Source organism: Gorilla gorilla, chromosome 21 (assembly GCF_029281585.2).
Source record: "Gorilla gorilla gorilla isolate KB3781 chromosome 21, NHGRI_mGorGor1-v2.1_pri, whole genome shotgun sequence".
Lineage (NCBI taxonomy): Eukaryota > Metazoa > Chordata > Mammalia > Primates > Hominidae > Gorilla > Gorilla gorilla.
Window position 1 is genome coordinate 75,182,686 of NC_073245.2, and position 15,048 is coordinate 75,197,733.

General features: G+C 53.7%; 1 protein-coding gene across 7 annotated transcripts in view; it reads right to left on the reverse strand.

The window, feature by feature from the left end:
- Nucleotides 1–1,005: 1,005 nt before the first annotated feature.
- DIDO1 (death inducer-obliterator 1) overlaps nucleotides 1,006–15,048 on the reverse strand; it is a 59,821-nt gene continuing 45,778 nt past the window's right edge. For 6 of the 7 annotated variants that reach the window (XM_004062503.5, XM_019016926.4, XM_019016923.4 and 3 more), the window contains 2 exons: nucleotides 14,236–14,431; nucleotides 1,006–5,682 (listed from right to left, as the gene is read on the reverse strand). In XM_004062503.5, coding sequence (XP_004062551.3) covers nucleotides 2,501–5,682; nucleotides 14,236–14,431 — 3,378 coding nt within the window. In that variant the 3' untranslated portion in view covers nucleotides 1,006–2,500. Of the gene's footprint in view, nucleotides 5,683–10,486; nucleotides 14,432–15,048 lie in introns of those variants that run through there. The other variant, XM_055372615.2, reaches the window with a different exon arrangement.

The following is a 15,048-nucleotide window of genomic DNA, read 5'->3' on the forward strand; positions in this document are numbered from 1 at the left end:
CCCGTGCCAAGTTCTTGAGTGAGATGGCTCTTTCCATTTTCCCCCGACAGCTGCCTCGGCCTCTGTGCTAGAACAGGGAGCTACAGCTCAGTGACCCTGTGGTGCCTCGTGGTCCTGTGGGTGCCAGGGCTCCGGGGCCTGGGCCTTTCCCTGTTTCGTGTGGCTGACCGGGCCGCGGCCGACCCCAGGGGCAGACTGGAGCTAGGTCTTCCTCGCCATGTTTCCACAGTGAGCCCTTTGGCTGCACAGGTCACGGTCTGGAGCTGTTGGAGGAGGCTGGTCAGAGCTGTTGCTGCCCCACCAGACACTTGGCCAAGGGGCCTGCACTGGTCTGCGCGGAAACGTCCCACCGGCGTCTGCTCATGGCTGGGCTGTGGACCCATACGCTTGTTCGGAAGCCAAGCTCTGGCCCACAGGCGACCAGAGGAAGCTCGCAGGCCAGGCGCCAGCTCCCCGAGCCTGTCCCTGCAGCCGCGCTGTGTGCAGGCACGTGGGCCACCGTGTCTCCTCCACTGGCACTGCTGGGTCTGGGCCGCCAAGCCCGCGTGCCCACCTACATCCTCAGCAGCAGCACGCCCCCCAGAGGGCGGGTGCACACTCTGCTGCAGCCTGGATGGGCTGGGGCCTCGGGGCTCACTCCCCAACCATGAGACTCCTTCACCGCAGTTGAGGCTGTTGCAGTGGTCTCGGGCTCCCACTCAGACAGCCCCAGGAGAGGGTCTGAAGGGGGTGAGTCCCTCCTCCCGACCTTCCTGCCCATCGTCTCCGGAGCTGGATGGTGCTGGGTCCCCACAGGGAGTGAGACAGCTGCCCCGTGACGGAAGGATGTGGGGACCCACACCCGGCCAGTCTCACCCTGGGCTCAGCATGAGTTCAGGGAGGGGTCCAAAGGGCACTCCTGCCCACGCCCAGGCAAACCAGCAACAAGAAACTGGGTGGCCAGGGCGTCCGTGCACGACCCCAAACTTCTCCGCGTTAGAAAAAGGCTGATGAAGACCCGAGACAGAAACTTCCTGTAGCTGTTTATTCTACTGCGAGTAACAAAACCTAGGTCGTTCCATGTTCTCATGTACAGTGATACAAGCCTCCGCAATATAAAATACAATTTACAGGAATCTCTATCAAGTAAACTAAAGAAACACACTTGATTTTTACATTTGTGTATTTAAATTAGAAAAATTTGCTTTATATGTTAAACAAAACCTTCTCATCATACTAGATGTTGGAACATGACACCTACTTTAATGTAATTTAACCTATGGACACTTGGCTTTCAACACCAAACATCTCAAACTGATACATTCTCAATGTTTTCTTAACTTAAAAAAATCTGTGCTATAAAGTGAAAAATCTGTAGTGACGTACAATGGAATAACAGACTCCAAAGAACAAGTGAAGTTCTTTAATTATACATCTGTAAAAGTAAGTTTATGAAAATATAAAAAATTATCAAAGTGTATTTGTACAAATAAATTAGCCAGATTTTTTTACTTCACACTTCAGAAGTACTCGAAAAATACACGACAAGCAAGAGACTGTTTCACAGTGAACAGCTTCCTGTCTCATTTGCAGTTCTTGAGCTAGTGATCACTAGTTCCCGTCTCAGACTTTACACAAGTCTTGTTCCACATTCAAGGACAAACTTTTACATGTATCGTCTGACAAATACCAGTTTGGGGCTGAGTGTACTTTTCCCGGGATACAGAAGAACTGCTCAGAAGGTGAAATTGGACCAACAAAACTCCTGATTATTCGAATCAAGGACTCCTCCCTGCCCCCAAAGTACACTTAATTGGTTTGTTACTTTTTTTAGGCTGGTAAAACTTAACATTTTTCAATAAATTGTTATTTAAAATGCAACAATTATACTAGGACAGATGTTGCTTTAAATCATATTTTGGAAAACATTGATAAGGTGATATATAAAATCTGAGCACACTAAGAAATGTGTTTCTGTTTCCCAGTTGAAAACTGTAATTCCAATTTTATGACAAAAGAAAGATGCATTTGTAAGGTTTGTGTTTCTCAAGACTCCAGATACAAGCTACTAACACTTCTCCCGCAGCCGCAGGGTGGACGCCTGCAGGTCACGCCCACACCGGCCTCCGGGGCAGCGGCTAAGACCTGTAAAAGCAGCTTTTGGAAACACAAACGGATGAGATGTCAGTGAAGGTATGGCTCTAGGGTCCAATGAAACTCCCTTAAAATTTACAATAAAGTTATTGGAAAAGATAACTATGATCTGAAAAGCAATATGCTCCGTAGGCAATTTCCCATTTCTTTAATTTTAAATGGAAATATTAAAGTTTAGTTCTTTTAAAAAAGCATCAGAATTGTAAAGATGTGAAATCTTGTAAGAAACCATTTACACAAAATTACAGTAATGTTCAAGTCCAGAATATTCTATCCTGAATCTAAGATCGTGGCTATTTCAAAAGCTATTTGTTCAACGCATCTTACGAACGTGGCTTTAAAAAGGTGTCTCTACCGGCCGGGGCGTCTAGGCCTGCGAGGCGGTGCCAGCGTCGGAGGCCCTCGAGGCCTCGGGCTTCGGGTCCCGAGCGCTCTCTTTGCTCTTGCTCCGGTCCTTGCGGTCGCGGCCCCGCTCCCTGTCCCTGGCCTTGTCTCGGTCCCGCTCTCTGCTCCGGGACCGGTCCCGGTCGCGCCTCCGGTCTCGCTCGCGCTCCCGGTTCCTGCTCCGCTCCCGGCTGCGGTCCCACTCCTTGCCCCGGTCGGCCTCGCGCTCTCGGTCGCGGTTGGCGCTCCTCTCCCGGTTTCTGTCCCAGTCCCGGCTGGAGTCCTTGTCCCGGTGTCGGTCCCACTCCCGGGCCCGGTCCCAGTCCCGCTCTCGGCTCCAGTTTCGGCCGCGCTCGCGCTCTCTCCTCCTGTCCTCGGACGCCCGGCCCTGGGCGTCGGGCTCCTCCAGCGGCTTCTCTTTGGGCCCCACGTCAAACCGCTCTCTCTGCCTCCCTTCGAAAGTCTGGTTTCTGTATTCGTGGCCTTTCCCCTCTCGGAAGTCGGCCGATGCCCACTGTCCGTCGGCCTCGGGGCCCTGTCCGGGCGCACTGGAGGAGAGCGCGGAGGGCGGCCCGGCCTCCTCCCAGCGGTCCTTCCGGTGCTGCGGGGGGTGGCTGGGAAGCTCCAGCAGGGGCCTGGGGCCCGGCTTCATCACCTGCGGGGCCTGGCCCTGGAAGTGAAATCGCGAAGGGGTCTGCTCATTTTTTTCAGAAAAGGGTGCAGACCCCCGTAGTCCACCAAACTGCAGGGGTGCAGGCGCCCTTTGGTTTGTGAATCTTGGTGGTGAATGGACCCTCTGGTCTTCGAACTGCTGAGGCTGAATGCCCCTGGGACCTGGCATAAAGTTAGGCGCTTGGCCTCTGGGTCCTTCAAACTGGTTGGGATGAGGGCCCCGGGCAGTTTCAAACTGACTAGGATGGGGCCCTCTTGGGCCCACGAAATGACCAGGGGGTGGTCCTCTCTGACCTCCAAACTGAGAGGGAGGGGGGCCGCCTCGGGGGCCTTTCAGCTGAGACAGCAGTGGCCTTCTCTGACCTCCGAACTGGAAAGGCGCGCCGCCTCTGCTTCCCAGAAATGGGGCTTGCTCTGTCCCTTCAAACTGGGCCGGGGCGCCCGTCACCTCGTTATACGGGGCGTCCTGGAACTCCCTCTTTTCCCCATGGGGATCCTTGCGTTCTTCAAATTGGGATGGTGCCACTCCTCGTGGTCCACCAAGGTAAGAGGGTGAGGGGCCTCTGCTGTCCCCATAAGGAGGTGGCCCATGTTGCCCCGAGAATAAGGAAGGGATGGGCCCCTTCTGGGCTCCGAATCTGGCTGGCGGAGGCCCTCGTGGCCCATCGTTAGAAGCGATATTCTCTTCTGGAAACGGAGGGGCTGGCCCCCTTGGTCCCGGGAAATTGGGGCCGTGAAGCCCTGACATCCCCAAAGCATGAGGTCCAGGTTCCCGCTGACCCTGAAACGGGGGCTGAGAGCCCCCCACTTTCTGTCCTGGTGGGGGGAGCGGGGCGGTGCCCTCGCCGGGTCTGGCCTGTGGCTCTCTGTCCCCCTCTGTTTCACCTGCAGGGCTGCTGCTCCTTCCAGCAGAATGAAGATTTCTTGGGTCCTCATACTGGGCTGAGCCGAGAGCCTTGTCCTGCGACGCGAACCCCGGGCAGGTGAAAGGGTCCCTCTCACCGTCGTGCTGCAGCGGGAAGCCGGGCTGCAGGGCACCGCAAGGCGGTGTGGGCAGCAGCACCCTCCGGGCAGGCCTGGCCGAGCTGTCTCCAACCGTGGCAGGGCGGGTGCCCTCCCCAGGCTCTGCCTTCCAGCCGTCCTGCTCGGACCCCGCTGGGGGCTTTTCGCCCGAAGCCCAGGGGGAAGAGGCTGGCTCCTTTTCCTCCGGGACTGGCATGGGCGCCTGGCCCACGAGGCCACCCCTGGAAGCCTCTCTCTCGGGCAGGGCACCCTGGGCACCACGTGCCGAGAGCCTGGAGAGAGGCTCCCCGTCCCCCTCACCGGTCTCAGCGGCCAGGCGCCTCGCCTGCCGGGGGTCCCTGTGGTTTGACGCCTGGCTGGCGGGGGGCAGTGAGGCGGGCTTGTCTGCAGACTGCTGCTCTTGCTGGAACAGCTCCGCCTTGGGCAAGGACGACTTTGGTGGTGGAGACATCAAGGCGTCCGACACCGAGAAGTGGGCCATGGAGACCCCGACGGCGGCCCTCTGCTGCCTGAGAGCTTCTTCTTGCTCCTCCAGCTGTCTCTTCTGCTCCTCGATCTGTTTGTTCAGCTCTTCTAGCATCTTCTGTTGCTCCACCAGGGAGGGCGTGGCAGCCCCGGCCACCGACTCGGCAGGCCTCTCCGCGGAGTTCCTTCTCACGTCGGCACACATCCTGTTGGGCAGGTCATCAACAGTCACTTTCGCTTCTTCTAAGATGGTCTCATCCTCGGGGTCATAGGCCACCTCTTCCCGCTCAGCTGCAGCTGCTTCGGGAGCCCTTTCCACCTCGTGGCGCCGCCCTCGCTCCACAAGCTGAGTGTCGAAGGCCCTCTCCGGGTCGTACTCCTCCTCGGGGTCGTATGGCCTGTCGTCCTCCTCTTCCTCTAGAGCCTTATCTTTTGAGAACTGACCGAACTGCTGGACGATCGGATCTAACAACGGAGGTGCCGGCACCCCGTCCTCTGCTGTGGTTTTGGGCTCCTGGGGGAGACCTGCGGTGGACCCGGGAGGCTCTCTGGCGGACGGGTCGAATGATTTCTTCTTTCCAAAGAGAGTCTGCAGGATGTGCTCCAGCGGTGATGCTGTTTTGGAAGCAGACGAAGCGGTGGAGGAAGCTGCCGTGGAGGCTGCTGCTGATGTTGTGGCTGCTGTGGCTGGGCTGGTGGCTGCAGGTTTGAGGGATGACAGCACTTTTAGCACCGGTGGTTCTGGAAGAGGGGGCGGAGGGGGTGGCGACCCAGGAGGTGTGGTGCTGACAGCCGTGTCTGCAGAGTAGAGTGGATACTTGGAGGGCTTCTTTTCGGACTGCGGGACTGTGGCTACTTTTGGATAGGCCGGAACGTCCGCTTCTTCTTGTTGAAGTCGGGTCCGCTTTTCGTCCATCTTGTCTAACTCTCCGCTGTTTGCGGGACGTTTGATTTTTTGGCAGATTACTAACCCAAGAATTATATTCGGACGTGGTGACTCAAGACCTGAAAAACAAAATATTTGTGCAAATTTTAGAATCTAAATCCAGCTTTTACCCTTTAGAGGTGAATTTCATTAAGGGCTTTCACGGGGAACGTTTAATAGACAGAAATAAGCCATTCTGTGGCAAAATAAGATCAAGTGTCAAGACAGTTGCAAAAGCCTGGACGATTCCGCCCCAGGAACGCACCGCCCGGGGAACGCACTGCCCCGGGAACGAGCTGGGAACACACCCAGCCAGGAATGCACCAACCCAGTCCTCCCGGAGCCATGTGAAGGGGGCGACTAACCCCTCGTCACCAACCATGGAACCGAAGGCCCAATCCACAAGGGAATTCATCCCAATCGTCTGAATTTGTTACATATTTTAAATTATCTATAATGCTAGAGCAGTAGTGTGGAGGGGAGGGAGGCCATGGTGTGAGCCCGCAGGGTGAAAAGGGCATTGTCGCACATGACCTCAACACAACAGCTCAGCTATGCTCTTCTTCCCCTCGTGCCACTGCCAGGAAGGTAACAAACAGCCTTTTTTTTTTTTTTTTTGAGATGGAGTGTCGCTCTGTTGCCCAGGCTGGAGTGCAGTGGCGCGACCTCGGCTCACTATAACCTCTGCTTTCCAGGTTCAGGAGAATTCTCCTGTCTCAGCCTCCTGAGTAGCTGGGATTACAGGCATGCACCACCATGCCTGGCTAATTTTTGTGTTTTTAGTAGATAAGAGGTTTCACCATGTTGGCCAGGCTGGTCTCGAACTCCTGACCTCAGGTGATCCACCTGCCTCGGCCTCCCAAAGTGCTGGGATTACAGGCGTAAGCCACCGCATCCGGACCCCTTTTTGTCTTTAACTTAGGAGTTGCAACACATAATTACTCTAAATATACTAATATTAAATTATCAATAAAGTCATAATAATCAATAAAGCACAAGCCATGAGGTCATCCATTAGTCTCTGGTGTCAGAATTACAACTAGACAGGAAAAACGGCATTAAATGAAATGGCTAAAATAAATGCTTTGGACTGGGCATGGTGGCTCACGCCTGTAATTCCAGCACTTTGGGAGGCCAAGGCGGGTGGATCACAAAGTCAAGAGTTTGAGACCAGTCTGGCCAACGTGGTGAAACCCCGTCTCTACTAAGAATACAAAAATTGGGCCGGGTGCAGTGGCTCACGCCTGTAATCCCAGCACTTTGGGAGGCTGAGGTGGGCGGATCATGAGGTCAAGAGATCAAGACCATCCTGGCCAACATGGTGAAACCCCGTCTCTACTAAAAATACAAAAATTAACTGGGTGTGGTGGTGCACACCTGTAGTCCCAGCTACTCAGGAGGCTGAGGCAGGAGAAATCGCTTGAACCCAGGAGGTGGAGGTTGCAGTGAGCCAAGATCACGCCACTACACTCCAGCCTGGGTGACAGAGTGAGACTCTGTCTCAAAAAAACAAAACAAAACAAAACAAAAAAATTAGCCAGGCGTGGTGGCGTGTGCCTGTAGTCCCAGCTACTCAGGAGGCTTGAGGCAGGAGAGAATTGCTTGAACCTGGGAGGCAGAGGTTGCAGTGAGCCAAGATCGTGCCACTGAACTCCAGCCTGGGCAACAGAGTGAGACTCTCTTGGAAAAAAGATAAAATAAATGTTTTGGGTTTAGAAATTCAGTGAGCATTAACATATCAAAGACTCCCTAAGGTTCATGTCTTTGTACACAGGACAGACACTATGCTCATGTAAAGCACCGAGGTGCTCAGCAAACAGGTGGCAAAGAGCAGAGCAGGTGGACGACGCGCACTGGGGGTTTTAAGGCACAGTATTAGTTTAAAAAAAATTATTCAAAGATATTCCCAACGTCGTAAGTTGTGGTAACTTCAATCAGGAGTACTAACATTCCAGTAACGACCCTCCCCACACTCATAATCAATCAAGAATGCCAAAGGGGAATATAAAAACCCACATCCCAAAACAGGAGCTGAGGGAAAGTGATACACATGGGTGGGACGTTTCAGCGGCAGCGACGTAACACTATGTGAGATGAAACCGTAACAACTCAACGGTACAGATAATTTAACGTGACTGTGGTATACAAAAGGTGCTCACACTACAGATTTTCTTCCCCTTACAGTGAAAACCAGTATGATTTCCCGTGCTTCAGGTGATGTTAAAGATCATCACGGACTGCTTCAGGTAGTTGTTTGGACGGGCACCACCACGTAGTTCTAAGTACATTTGTTGTTCATCTCCCTAAATTCCACTAAGGAACTGATGGACAGGCTGAGCACGGAAGACGGGTGAAGGGAGGAATACCAGGCCTGCCAGACTGAGTTGGGACCAGCCTGCTCCACGGGACACTTCCTCCCTCCTGGAGAGAGGACCAAAGGCCTCTTCCTTCACAGGCTGCTGGACAGAGCTGAGATTCCCAGCACCTCACCTCCACCTCCTCTTCACTCTCTGTCCCCCGGATAGTAGCACAGTGCCAGTGAAAGGGCTGGGTGGGCAGAGGAGGAGGGAAGCAGGAAAACCAGCCGGGCCACACCGAAGGGCACAGCTGAGCTCTGCTGCTCAGCAAACCTGTCGAGTTCATGTTCTGCTTAACATGAGTTGAACATATTTTAAAATGGTATTTCTCTCAGCACAACAGCTGTTTACTGAATAAGCTATTACACAGCTTACTCAAATCCACTTTTCGGGTATGTTCGGTTATGAAATTGGCTATTATGGCCTTCCTGGACCATACATCTGCAGAGCCCACCACGCCCTGGTGGGAAGGGCACTGAGGCTCAGGCTGAGTTCTGTAAGCCGGGCTCTGTAAGCCAGGCCCTCTGCCTGCAGAACCTGACACGGGGAACAGACACAGGCATGGGCTAGGCCTCGTGAAGGACCCTGGGCAGTAGGGCTTGTGGGGCCTCGTGTGGGGAAGTTACCTGGGGAAGCCTAGTGCTGACTCTGACACAGAGGGGACATGCCACCCAAGGGAGACACTCAGCTTCTAAAGGGCTGTTAGGGTGGCAGTGTGATGTACAAAATCACTGTTACGTGGTCCCGTCTCGTGGTGTGTCACTACAACTCAAATGTTTAATGGCTAACTTGCTTGTTAATGAAAAAAATAATTAGTATATCCCAACCCTGGCAAGATTCTTTAGTCTTGAAAACAGCAACCATCTGGAGATTGGCATCAAACACGCAGCTGGCACGTGTAAGTGCTCCCAGCTCTTGGTGCTCTCATCTGCAAACACTGGTGACTGAATAAAGAAAGCTGCAGAGTCAGATGGGTGTTCGTTCTGAATTTCCCCGCCATTTAAAATTTAAATTGGGCTGTCCAAAAAGGCACACCCGCTGTGAAACAGTCAAATCTTGTCACCCAACTCATGTTTGTTATTATGTATGGTTGCATGAATATGTAAAATGTGGCAGGCGCCTTGGAAATAACTCTTCGTGGAAGGAGCAGTGCACTTCGCCTGGCTGGACCTTGGGAGCCATCTTCCCCTGGAGGAAAGGGTGTGCCTGCCACTGCCTGGCATGTCCAGCAGACCAGTAAGGTCGAAAGGTCACAGAGCCCCCACCTCAGGAGGGGCAGTCGAGGTTGCCCAGGGGCTGTTCCCAGGCTAGCCCCTCCCCTCGGCAGCTGCCCCGTGGTGTGTGAGCCCTGGGAGGGAGGGTGCCCCGGGAAGGTGCAGAGAGTGAGGCCTGCACGAAGCTGGCACCAGCCAGGTCGCGGGTGGCACAGGGCACGGTAGGCTTACTTACCCACCTTCCTCCTGAGGGCTACTGAGGGCCTCAGTTCATAAAGCAACCAGGGACCAGGGCCTGGAGACGCCAGCTGCGGCTAAACGTGCCCCTGCACTTCCACTGAAGGGTACTGATCAGGCCTGGAACAAGGGTGTGGACGTTCCCCCAACACCCTCTGAAAGGCCAGAAGGCAAATGGCTTTCTTCAGGGCGTACCACGTGCAAGCAAACAGGCCTTTTTAGCACCATGTCTGTGTCCTTTGCGTATTCATGACGGAGGGGTCTGGACTCAGTGGTCAGAATCAGACCACACGCACAGGAAAAGAGCTCAAGAAACTGAAGATAAAAGGGTGTATTCGAAAAGCTGTGTGGGCCAAGACCAAAACCAGGATCTGTGTCCAGGTGTGTCGCAACAGGGACTGGGGGACAAGGCAGCTGGCAAAGGGAACCACCTGCTTCTCAGAGTGCAGGAAGCGCCCTTGGTACTGAACCTGAGGCTGCAGGAAGACGCTCCTTCTTACTAAATGAACCACCCGAAACCTGACTCCTCCCAACCCCAAACTATCACAATGAGGCCTTTACCCCTAAACCCACCTGGCACATCCCACTATCAGTGATTTAAAATGAAAACTCTCTCAATTGTCTGCATCTGTCAAAACAAAATGTTCACACCTGCTGGAACAGAAACTGTGTGGAAGTTAATCAACAAGGGTTGACGTATGACTTGGATAGAAAGACTTGGCAATTAAGGTGGGAAGAAGTGACTTCCCCCAACCCACCAAACACACCCACTCACACACACACAGACCCTCCCTCGTTCCAACTGGGAATCTCTAAGACCTGCACAAAGCCACTGGGTCCAGCACGTCTCAGGTAAGAGGAGAGCGACGTCCATCTTCTTCTGGGTGCCGGGGTGCCGAGAAGGGCCCCAGGGCAGCACCAGCCTGCACTGCGTCAGCTCCAGCAGCTGCTGGGTGGGCTGCAGAGCTCGGGACACCACTAGGGTGCGCTGCGCTGGCTTATGGAAAGCAAACGGGGGCCTAGGATAGGTGACCAGGAGCCACCAAATGGTTCCAATTCAAACAAACAAGGACCAGTTTCCATGAAAGATGTTTATTGATTTAGGAGGAGAAGGCAGTACATTCCATTCAATACTGTATTTGACTCTGATTACAATTTCCATGCAAAGCTACTGTTACATACACACATGAAAACTGAAGAAATGCTTACCTGACAATATTTCAAGTCAGAATTTCTCAGCTAATTTAGAAAGCAATTAAAAGTGAATACAGAAAGACACTATGGGTTCAAACATTCTTCCCAGAAGAGCTTTCTAATGTATAAAGACCTCAGAGAAAAGAGCCCTTTCCATTCGAGCAGCTACAGAGGGCGGTGTTTCCTCCTGCCCTGTACTTGGGGAGAACAGACTGTGCACCCATGTTTATGGACCGCGGTTACTCCACAGGCATTTCAGACCAAGGCTCCGAGGCCTGCGGCTTCACGCGGAAATGACGGGGGCTGGGCATGGTTAACAGGCTGGCATCTTGGCTGCGGTCCAGTCCTGTAAGGGCCCCGCACAGAACCCTACACGATGAGCTTTCAACCTGACTCATCTCCCTTCCATGAACAAGGCCCTGAGACAGGCCGGGACTCTGCGACCCCAAGTCCCTGCGGGGAGCCCTGTTGGTAAAGCTGGAACTGAGTGGGGTGAACATCTAGGTGGAGAAGGTCACCTGGAACCAGGCCTCCCAGCTGCCCCCGCCCCGTGATGCTGAGTTACAGAGAGTGCCCCCACTGCGGGGCAGAGGGGCAGAGGAAGACAACCCGGTGTTTCTGTGGACAAATCATTAAGATATGCAAGGACAAATGTCCTCAGGGAGATCCAGCTACTGCTGTGAACTGCATGGCTCCTGAGGGTGCTGCGGGGGCAGCTCCACTCTCACTGCCCGACAAGGGCCAAGTGCTGACAGGGCGGGTGACTTAGTTTCCCCTGAGGGCACAGCTGGGCACCTTCAGGCCTTCACTTGCTTAAGTGTGAACAGCAAGCACTGAGGGGGCTGGGACTGGACACCACGCTGTCAAAACCCACTAGGTCCCCATGTGTGGGAGGCACGGACACCTGCAATTGTGTGGTATAAACTGAGGCACATGGACGAGTCAGTCACTCTTTTCTGCGTGAATCTCTACCCCCAACGGGACCTTCTCCTTAACATCCCCAGGGGAAGATGCTCCCACATCAGTGCCCTGATGCAGACGGGCAGCTCAAGGCTGGGGCGCCAGGTCTCCTTCAGGCCTGTGCTGCATGTGCCGCAGAGAACTGAGGCTCTAGAATGGAGCTGGGTCCTGCAGACCCTCGCCCAGCACTTCCGGGGGCGTGACTCCAAGCTGCGCGGCACACGCTCACCCCTGACCACAGCTCTGTGGAGTCACCACCATCAGCACCCTCAGGTGTGGCCTGTGCTGTCCAAGGGCTTCTGGGCTATCTCCGTGAGGACAGGGTCCGCTGAGACAGGGGAAACGTGCCAGGACCTAGCCTTACACACACACACACGCGCGCACATGCACACGCACTACACATTTACACCACAAAGCCAGGACACACATGTACATGTTTATATCTAGAAAACGCCAAGTCAAGTAATCAGTACATGAAGCGGGCCGAGTACCCGATGGCCTGGCCCGGGGTCAAGGCTGTTTAGTGACCATGGAAGTGTGTGAGATTTCACGCACACGCATTCATGTCAACAAGGACATCAGGAGAAGTTAACATTATACTGAAGTCTTAAGTTAAAACATTTCTGAAGTGTATGGAAAGGTTTCACTAGCTGTTACTTTTCTAAAGTCCCTCGCCCTGTGTTACTTTACCCAGACGCCTCTGCTCTTTATCGTGGATCAAAGTCCCTGGGGCTTTTGTGTGTCCCCGTCAGGCGGCGTCGTGGCCTCAGCAAGTGCCTTGGTGGGCGAGTGTGACGTTCCCCCAGCTGGTCGCGGAGCTGACAGTGTGGGTGGTTGGCGCCATCGCACTCAGCAGACAAGGTGAGTGACCCCAGCCCAGCCCTCCTTGTCCTGGTGCCATCCGGGAGGTGCTGGGAGACCTGTCCTTTCCCTCTGCCCCGGGGCTGCACCTGCACAGCCAGCCCTTGCTGTGGGGAGAATGGAGGCGCCGCTCCTCTGGTGGCCTCCCTGGGCCCCGTCACTGCCCAGTGTGGGGAACCCGGTGCCCGGCATGCGCCGGGGCTCGCTCAACACCCTACAACCTGTGCTCACCTGACAGCTCCAACTTTGGAGATGGAGCAGGGAGAGAAGCTCAAGAAAGGATGAAATATCGCTTCAATTGTTTTAAAAAGGGGAGGCTCGCTATCTATGAATCATGTTTCTGTAAAGAAAAAGTGCTCTTTCCACCCCGGTAGGGAAGTGCTGAGGTGCTGCAGTGTCTGCACTGAGTGCACACACTGTCGCACTTGCAACTGACCAGTGGGTCTTCACAGGTGCGGAGAGGTCAGCTTCTCGGTCTTCACCTCCAGGAGGGCCGGGCTTTTCCTCTCCCTGGTCACGTGGAGCTGGCCAGAGCTCTTCACAAGCAACACCAAGAACCTCTACCAGGGTCCTTTCTGCCACCCATTAGGTGGCATCTCTTTATCCCAAGTAGGATTTGAGGGGACACCCTAAAGCACTTTGCTTTTAAAAATTTATCTGGCACTAAAATAATTTAATGCACCAAGCCAGCAAATATTTAACCCTGAAATTACTGATACTAACCAATCCCTTTATGGACATATAATTCCACAACACAGGCATAGGCTGAGCCCACTCCGGCTGTGAAGAATGGGCTCCAGTAGGAACATGGGCTGTGTCTGGGGCGACAGAAGTCCTGCCCAAGATGTGGAGTGGCCCCTACAGGACCCCAGCTAGCTAGGGTGCGGCATGAGGGGTGTGGGTGGGAGCACCCTGCACAGCTATGGCAGGAACACCCGCCGAGGCCTGGTGACAGGGACAGAGGGCACTGAGGCACAGGGTCCAGACAGCACCTGCCTTTATGACGAAGCACTTTAGAGGACACTGTGTGATCCACACACCCGCTTTGAGAGAACACCAATCCTCTGGGGACTGCATGGCCACGGAGACACTTCAGTTGGGCATCAGATACTAATCCCTAACTGAAGTCACATCAGCTTCTTCTAAGGGGCTATGAAAGAGCTGGTCACTAACAGAGCACGTGGCCCCTGGAATCACCCTCAACCCTTGACAAAGATGTATTTTAGCCTATTTGTAAATAATCGTTTAAATACAGTACTTTCCAAGGAACGTGCAAACACAAAGTAGCTTGCCAAAGATGAATGAACCTATTACAATTTGAGCCGCAGATTTTAAAATAATTATTTCTAGAAATAGTTTTCTATGTCATTATTGTTAAGTCTCCTGGAAATCCATCCCTGTTAGAGAAGTGATCCCTGACGGAGCCACTTCCCGGTGTGTGCTGGCTCCCGAGTCTGTCTAGAGGAAAGAGCGGGCCGCTGGGAGTGTCACCTCCCTTTCTGGCTGAGCCTCGGGCTCCTGGGCACTGAGTCTTCTCTGACCTGAGGCCAAGATGAGCTGGTTGCAGGCTGTGGGTTTTTCCCTCTCTAAAAAACTCTCCTAAGACAGTTTATGCTGTGAATCAGGGGTACTTCTCGTGCCACAGTCCTACGCCCTCAAAGATGAATCCTATTGCTAACCGCTGCGTCTGTGCTCCTAACTCCTGCTCCCAGAGAGCCCTGGGCTGGTCAGGACTCAGCAGGGCATGTCAGTGGGAGGAGGGGTGCAGGTGCAGGTGGGCCTCACCTCCACCCAGAAAGCCGGCGCTTACCTGGTCCCTCAAAGGGCAAGAGTTTGGATGGAACAGGGTCCTGGGCGCTCAGCGGGATCAGGTAGAGGTCCTTGACGTGCCTGTTGTTATTAGCTACAACACCAAAGCGGCCACGGCTGCTAAAATAGGAGTAGAGAGAGATATAGGCGACCTCCTCTTCCTCTGTGGCGGGGTGGAAGCGGATCAGACAGAGCTCCTGCAATGGAAGAGTGGGAAGCACTCATAAAGAAAATGTGGCTCAAGCATCACACGCCCAATTCACATCCTGCTTTCAAAAGGAAACCTTGTCAGATCTCTCCGACTCACAGCCACGATCTCACAGAGCTGCTGTCTCAGTGAGGCAATTCACGTGACATGTGAGCCCAGCAGTGTCTGGAGCCGAGCCGGCTCTTCCTACATGCACGATGGCCCCGGTCACGAGGAACCAGCTGCATGATCTGCAATGGCTGTCTGTGCCCCTCCCTAGAGGGGGTTAAACTAGACGACAGGGTCTACCCCTTTCGTGAACCTGACGAAGACTACAGAGATTCCCCAGAGAAAACCACAGACAGACACGCACAGCTGTAGCTACATCTCAGGGGGTCCCAGAAAACCAGGACCATTCAAGAGCCCAGGTTGAGTGCCCTGAGCCTGATCACCCCTGCAAAAGACACCTTCTGCTCCTTCAATCATAAAAAAACAAGAAAATAAAACGTATCTATTTCTTCCTAAAATTTAACCGCACATACATTATAATAAATGAGAAACAAACTTCTACCACGGCACACTCAGACACCTTCACACAATCATACAACTATGTAAACTTTTTTTTTT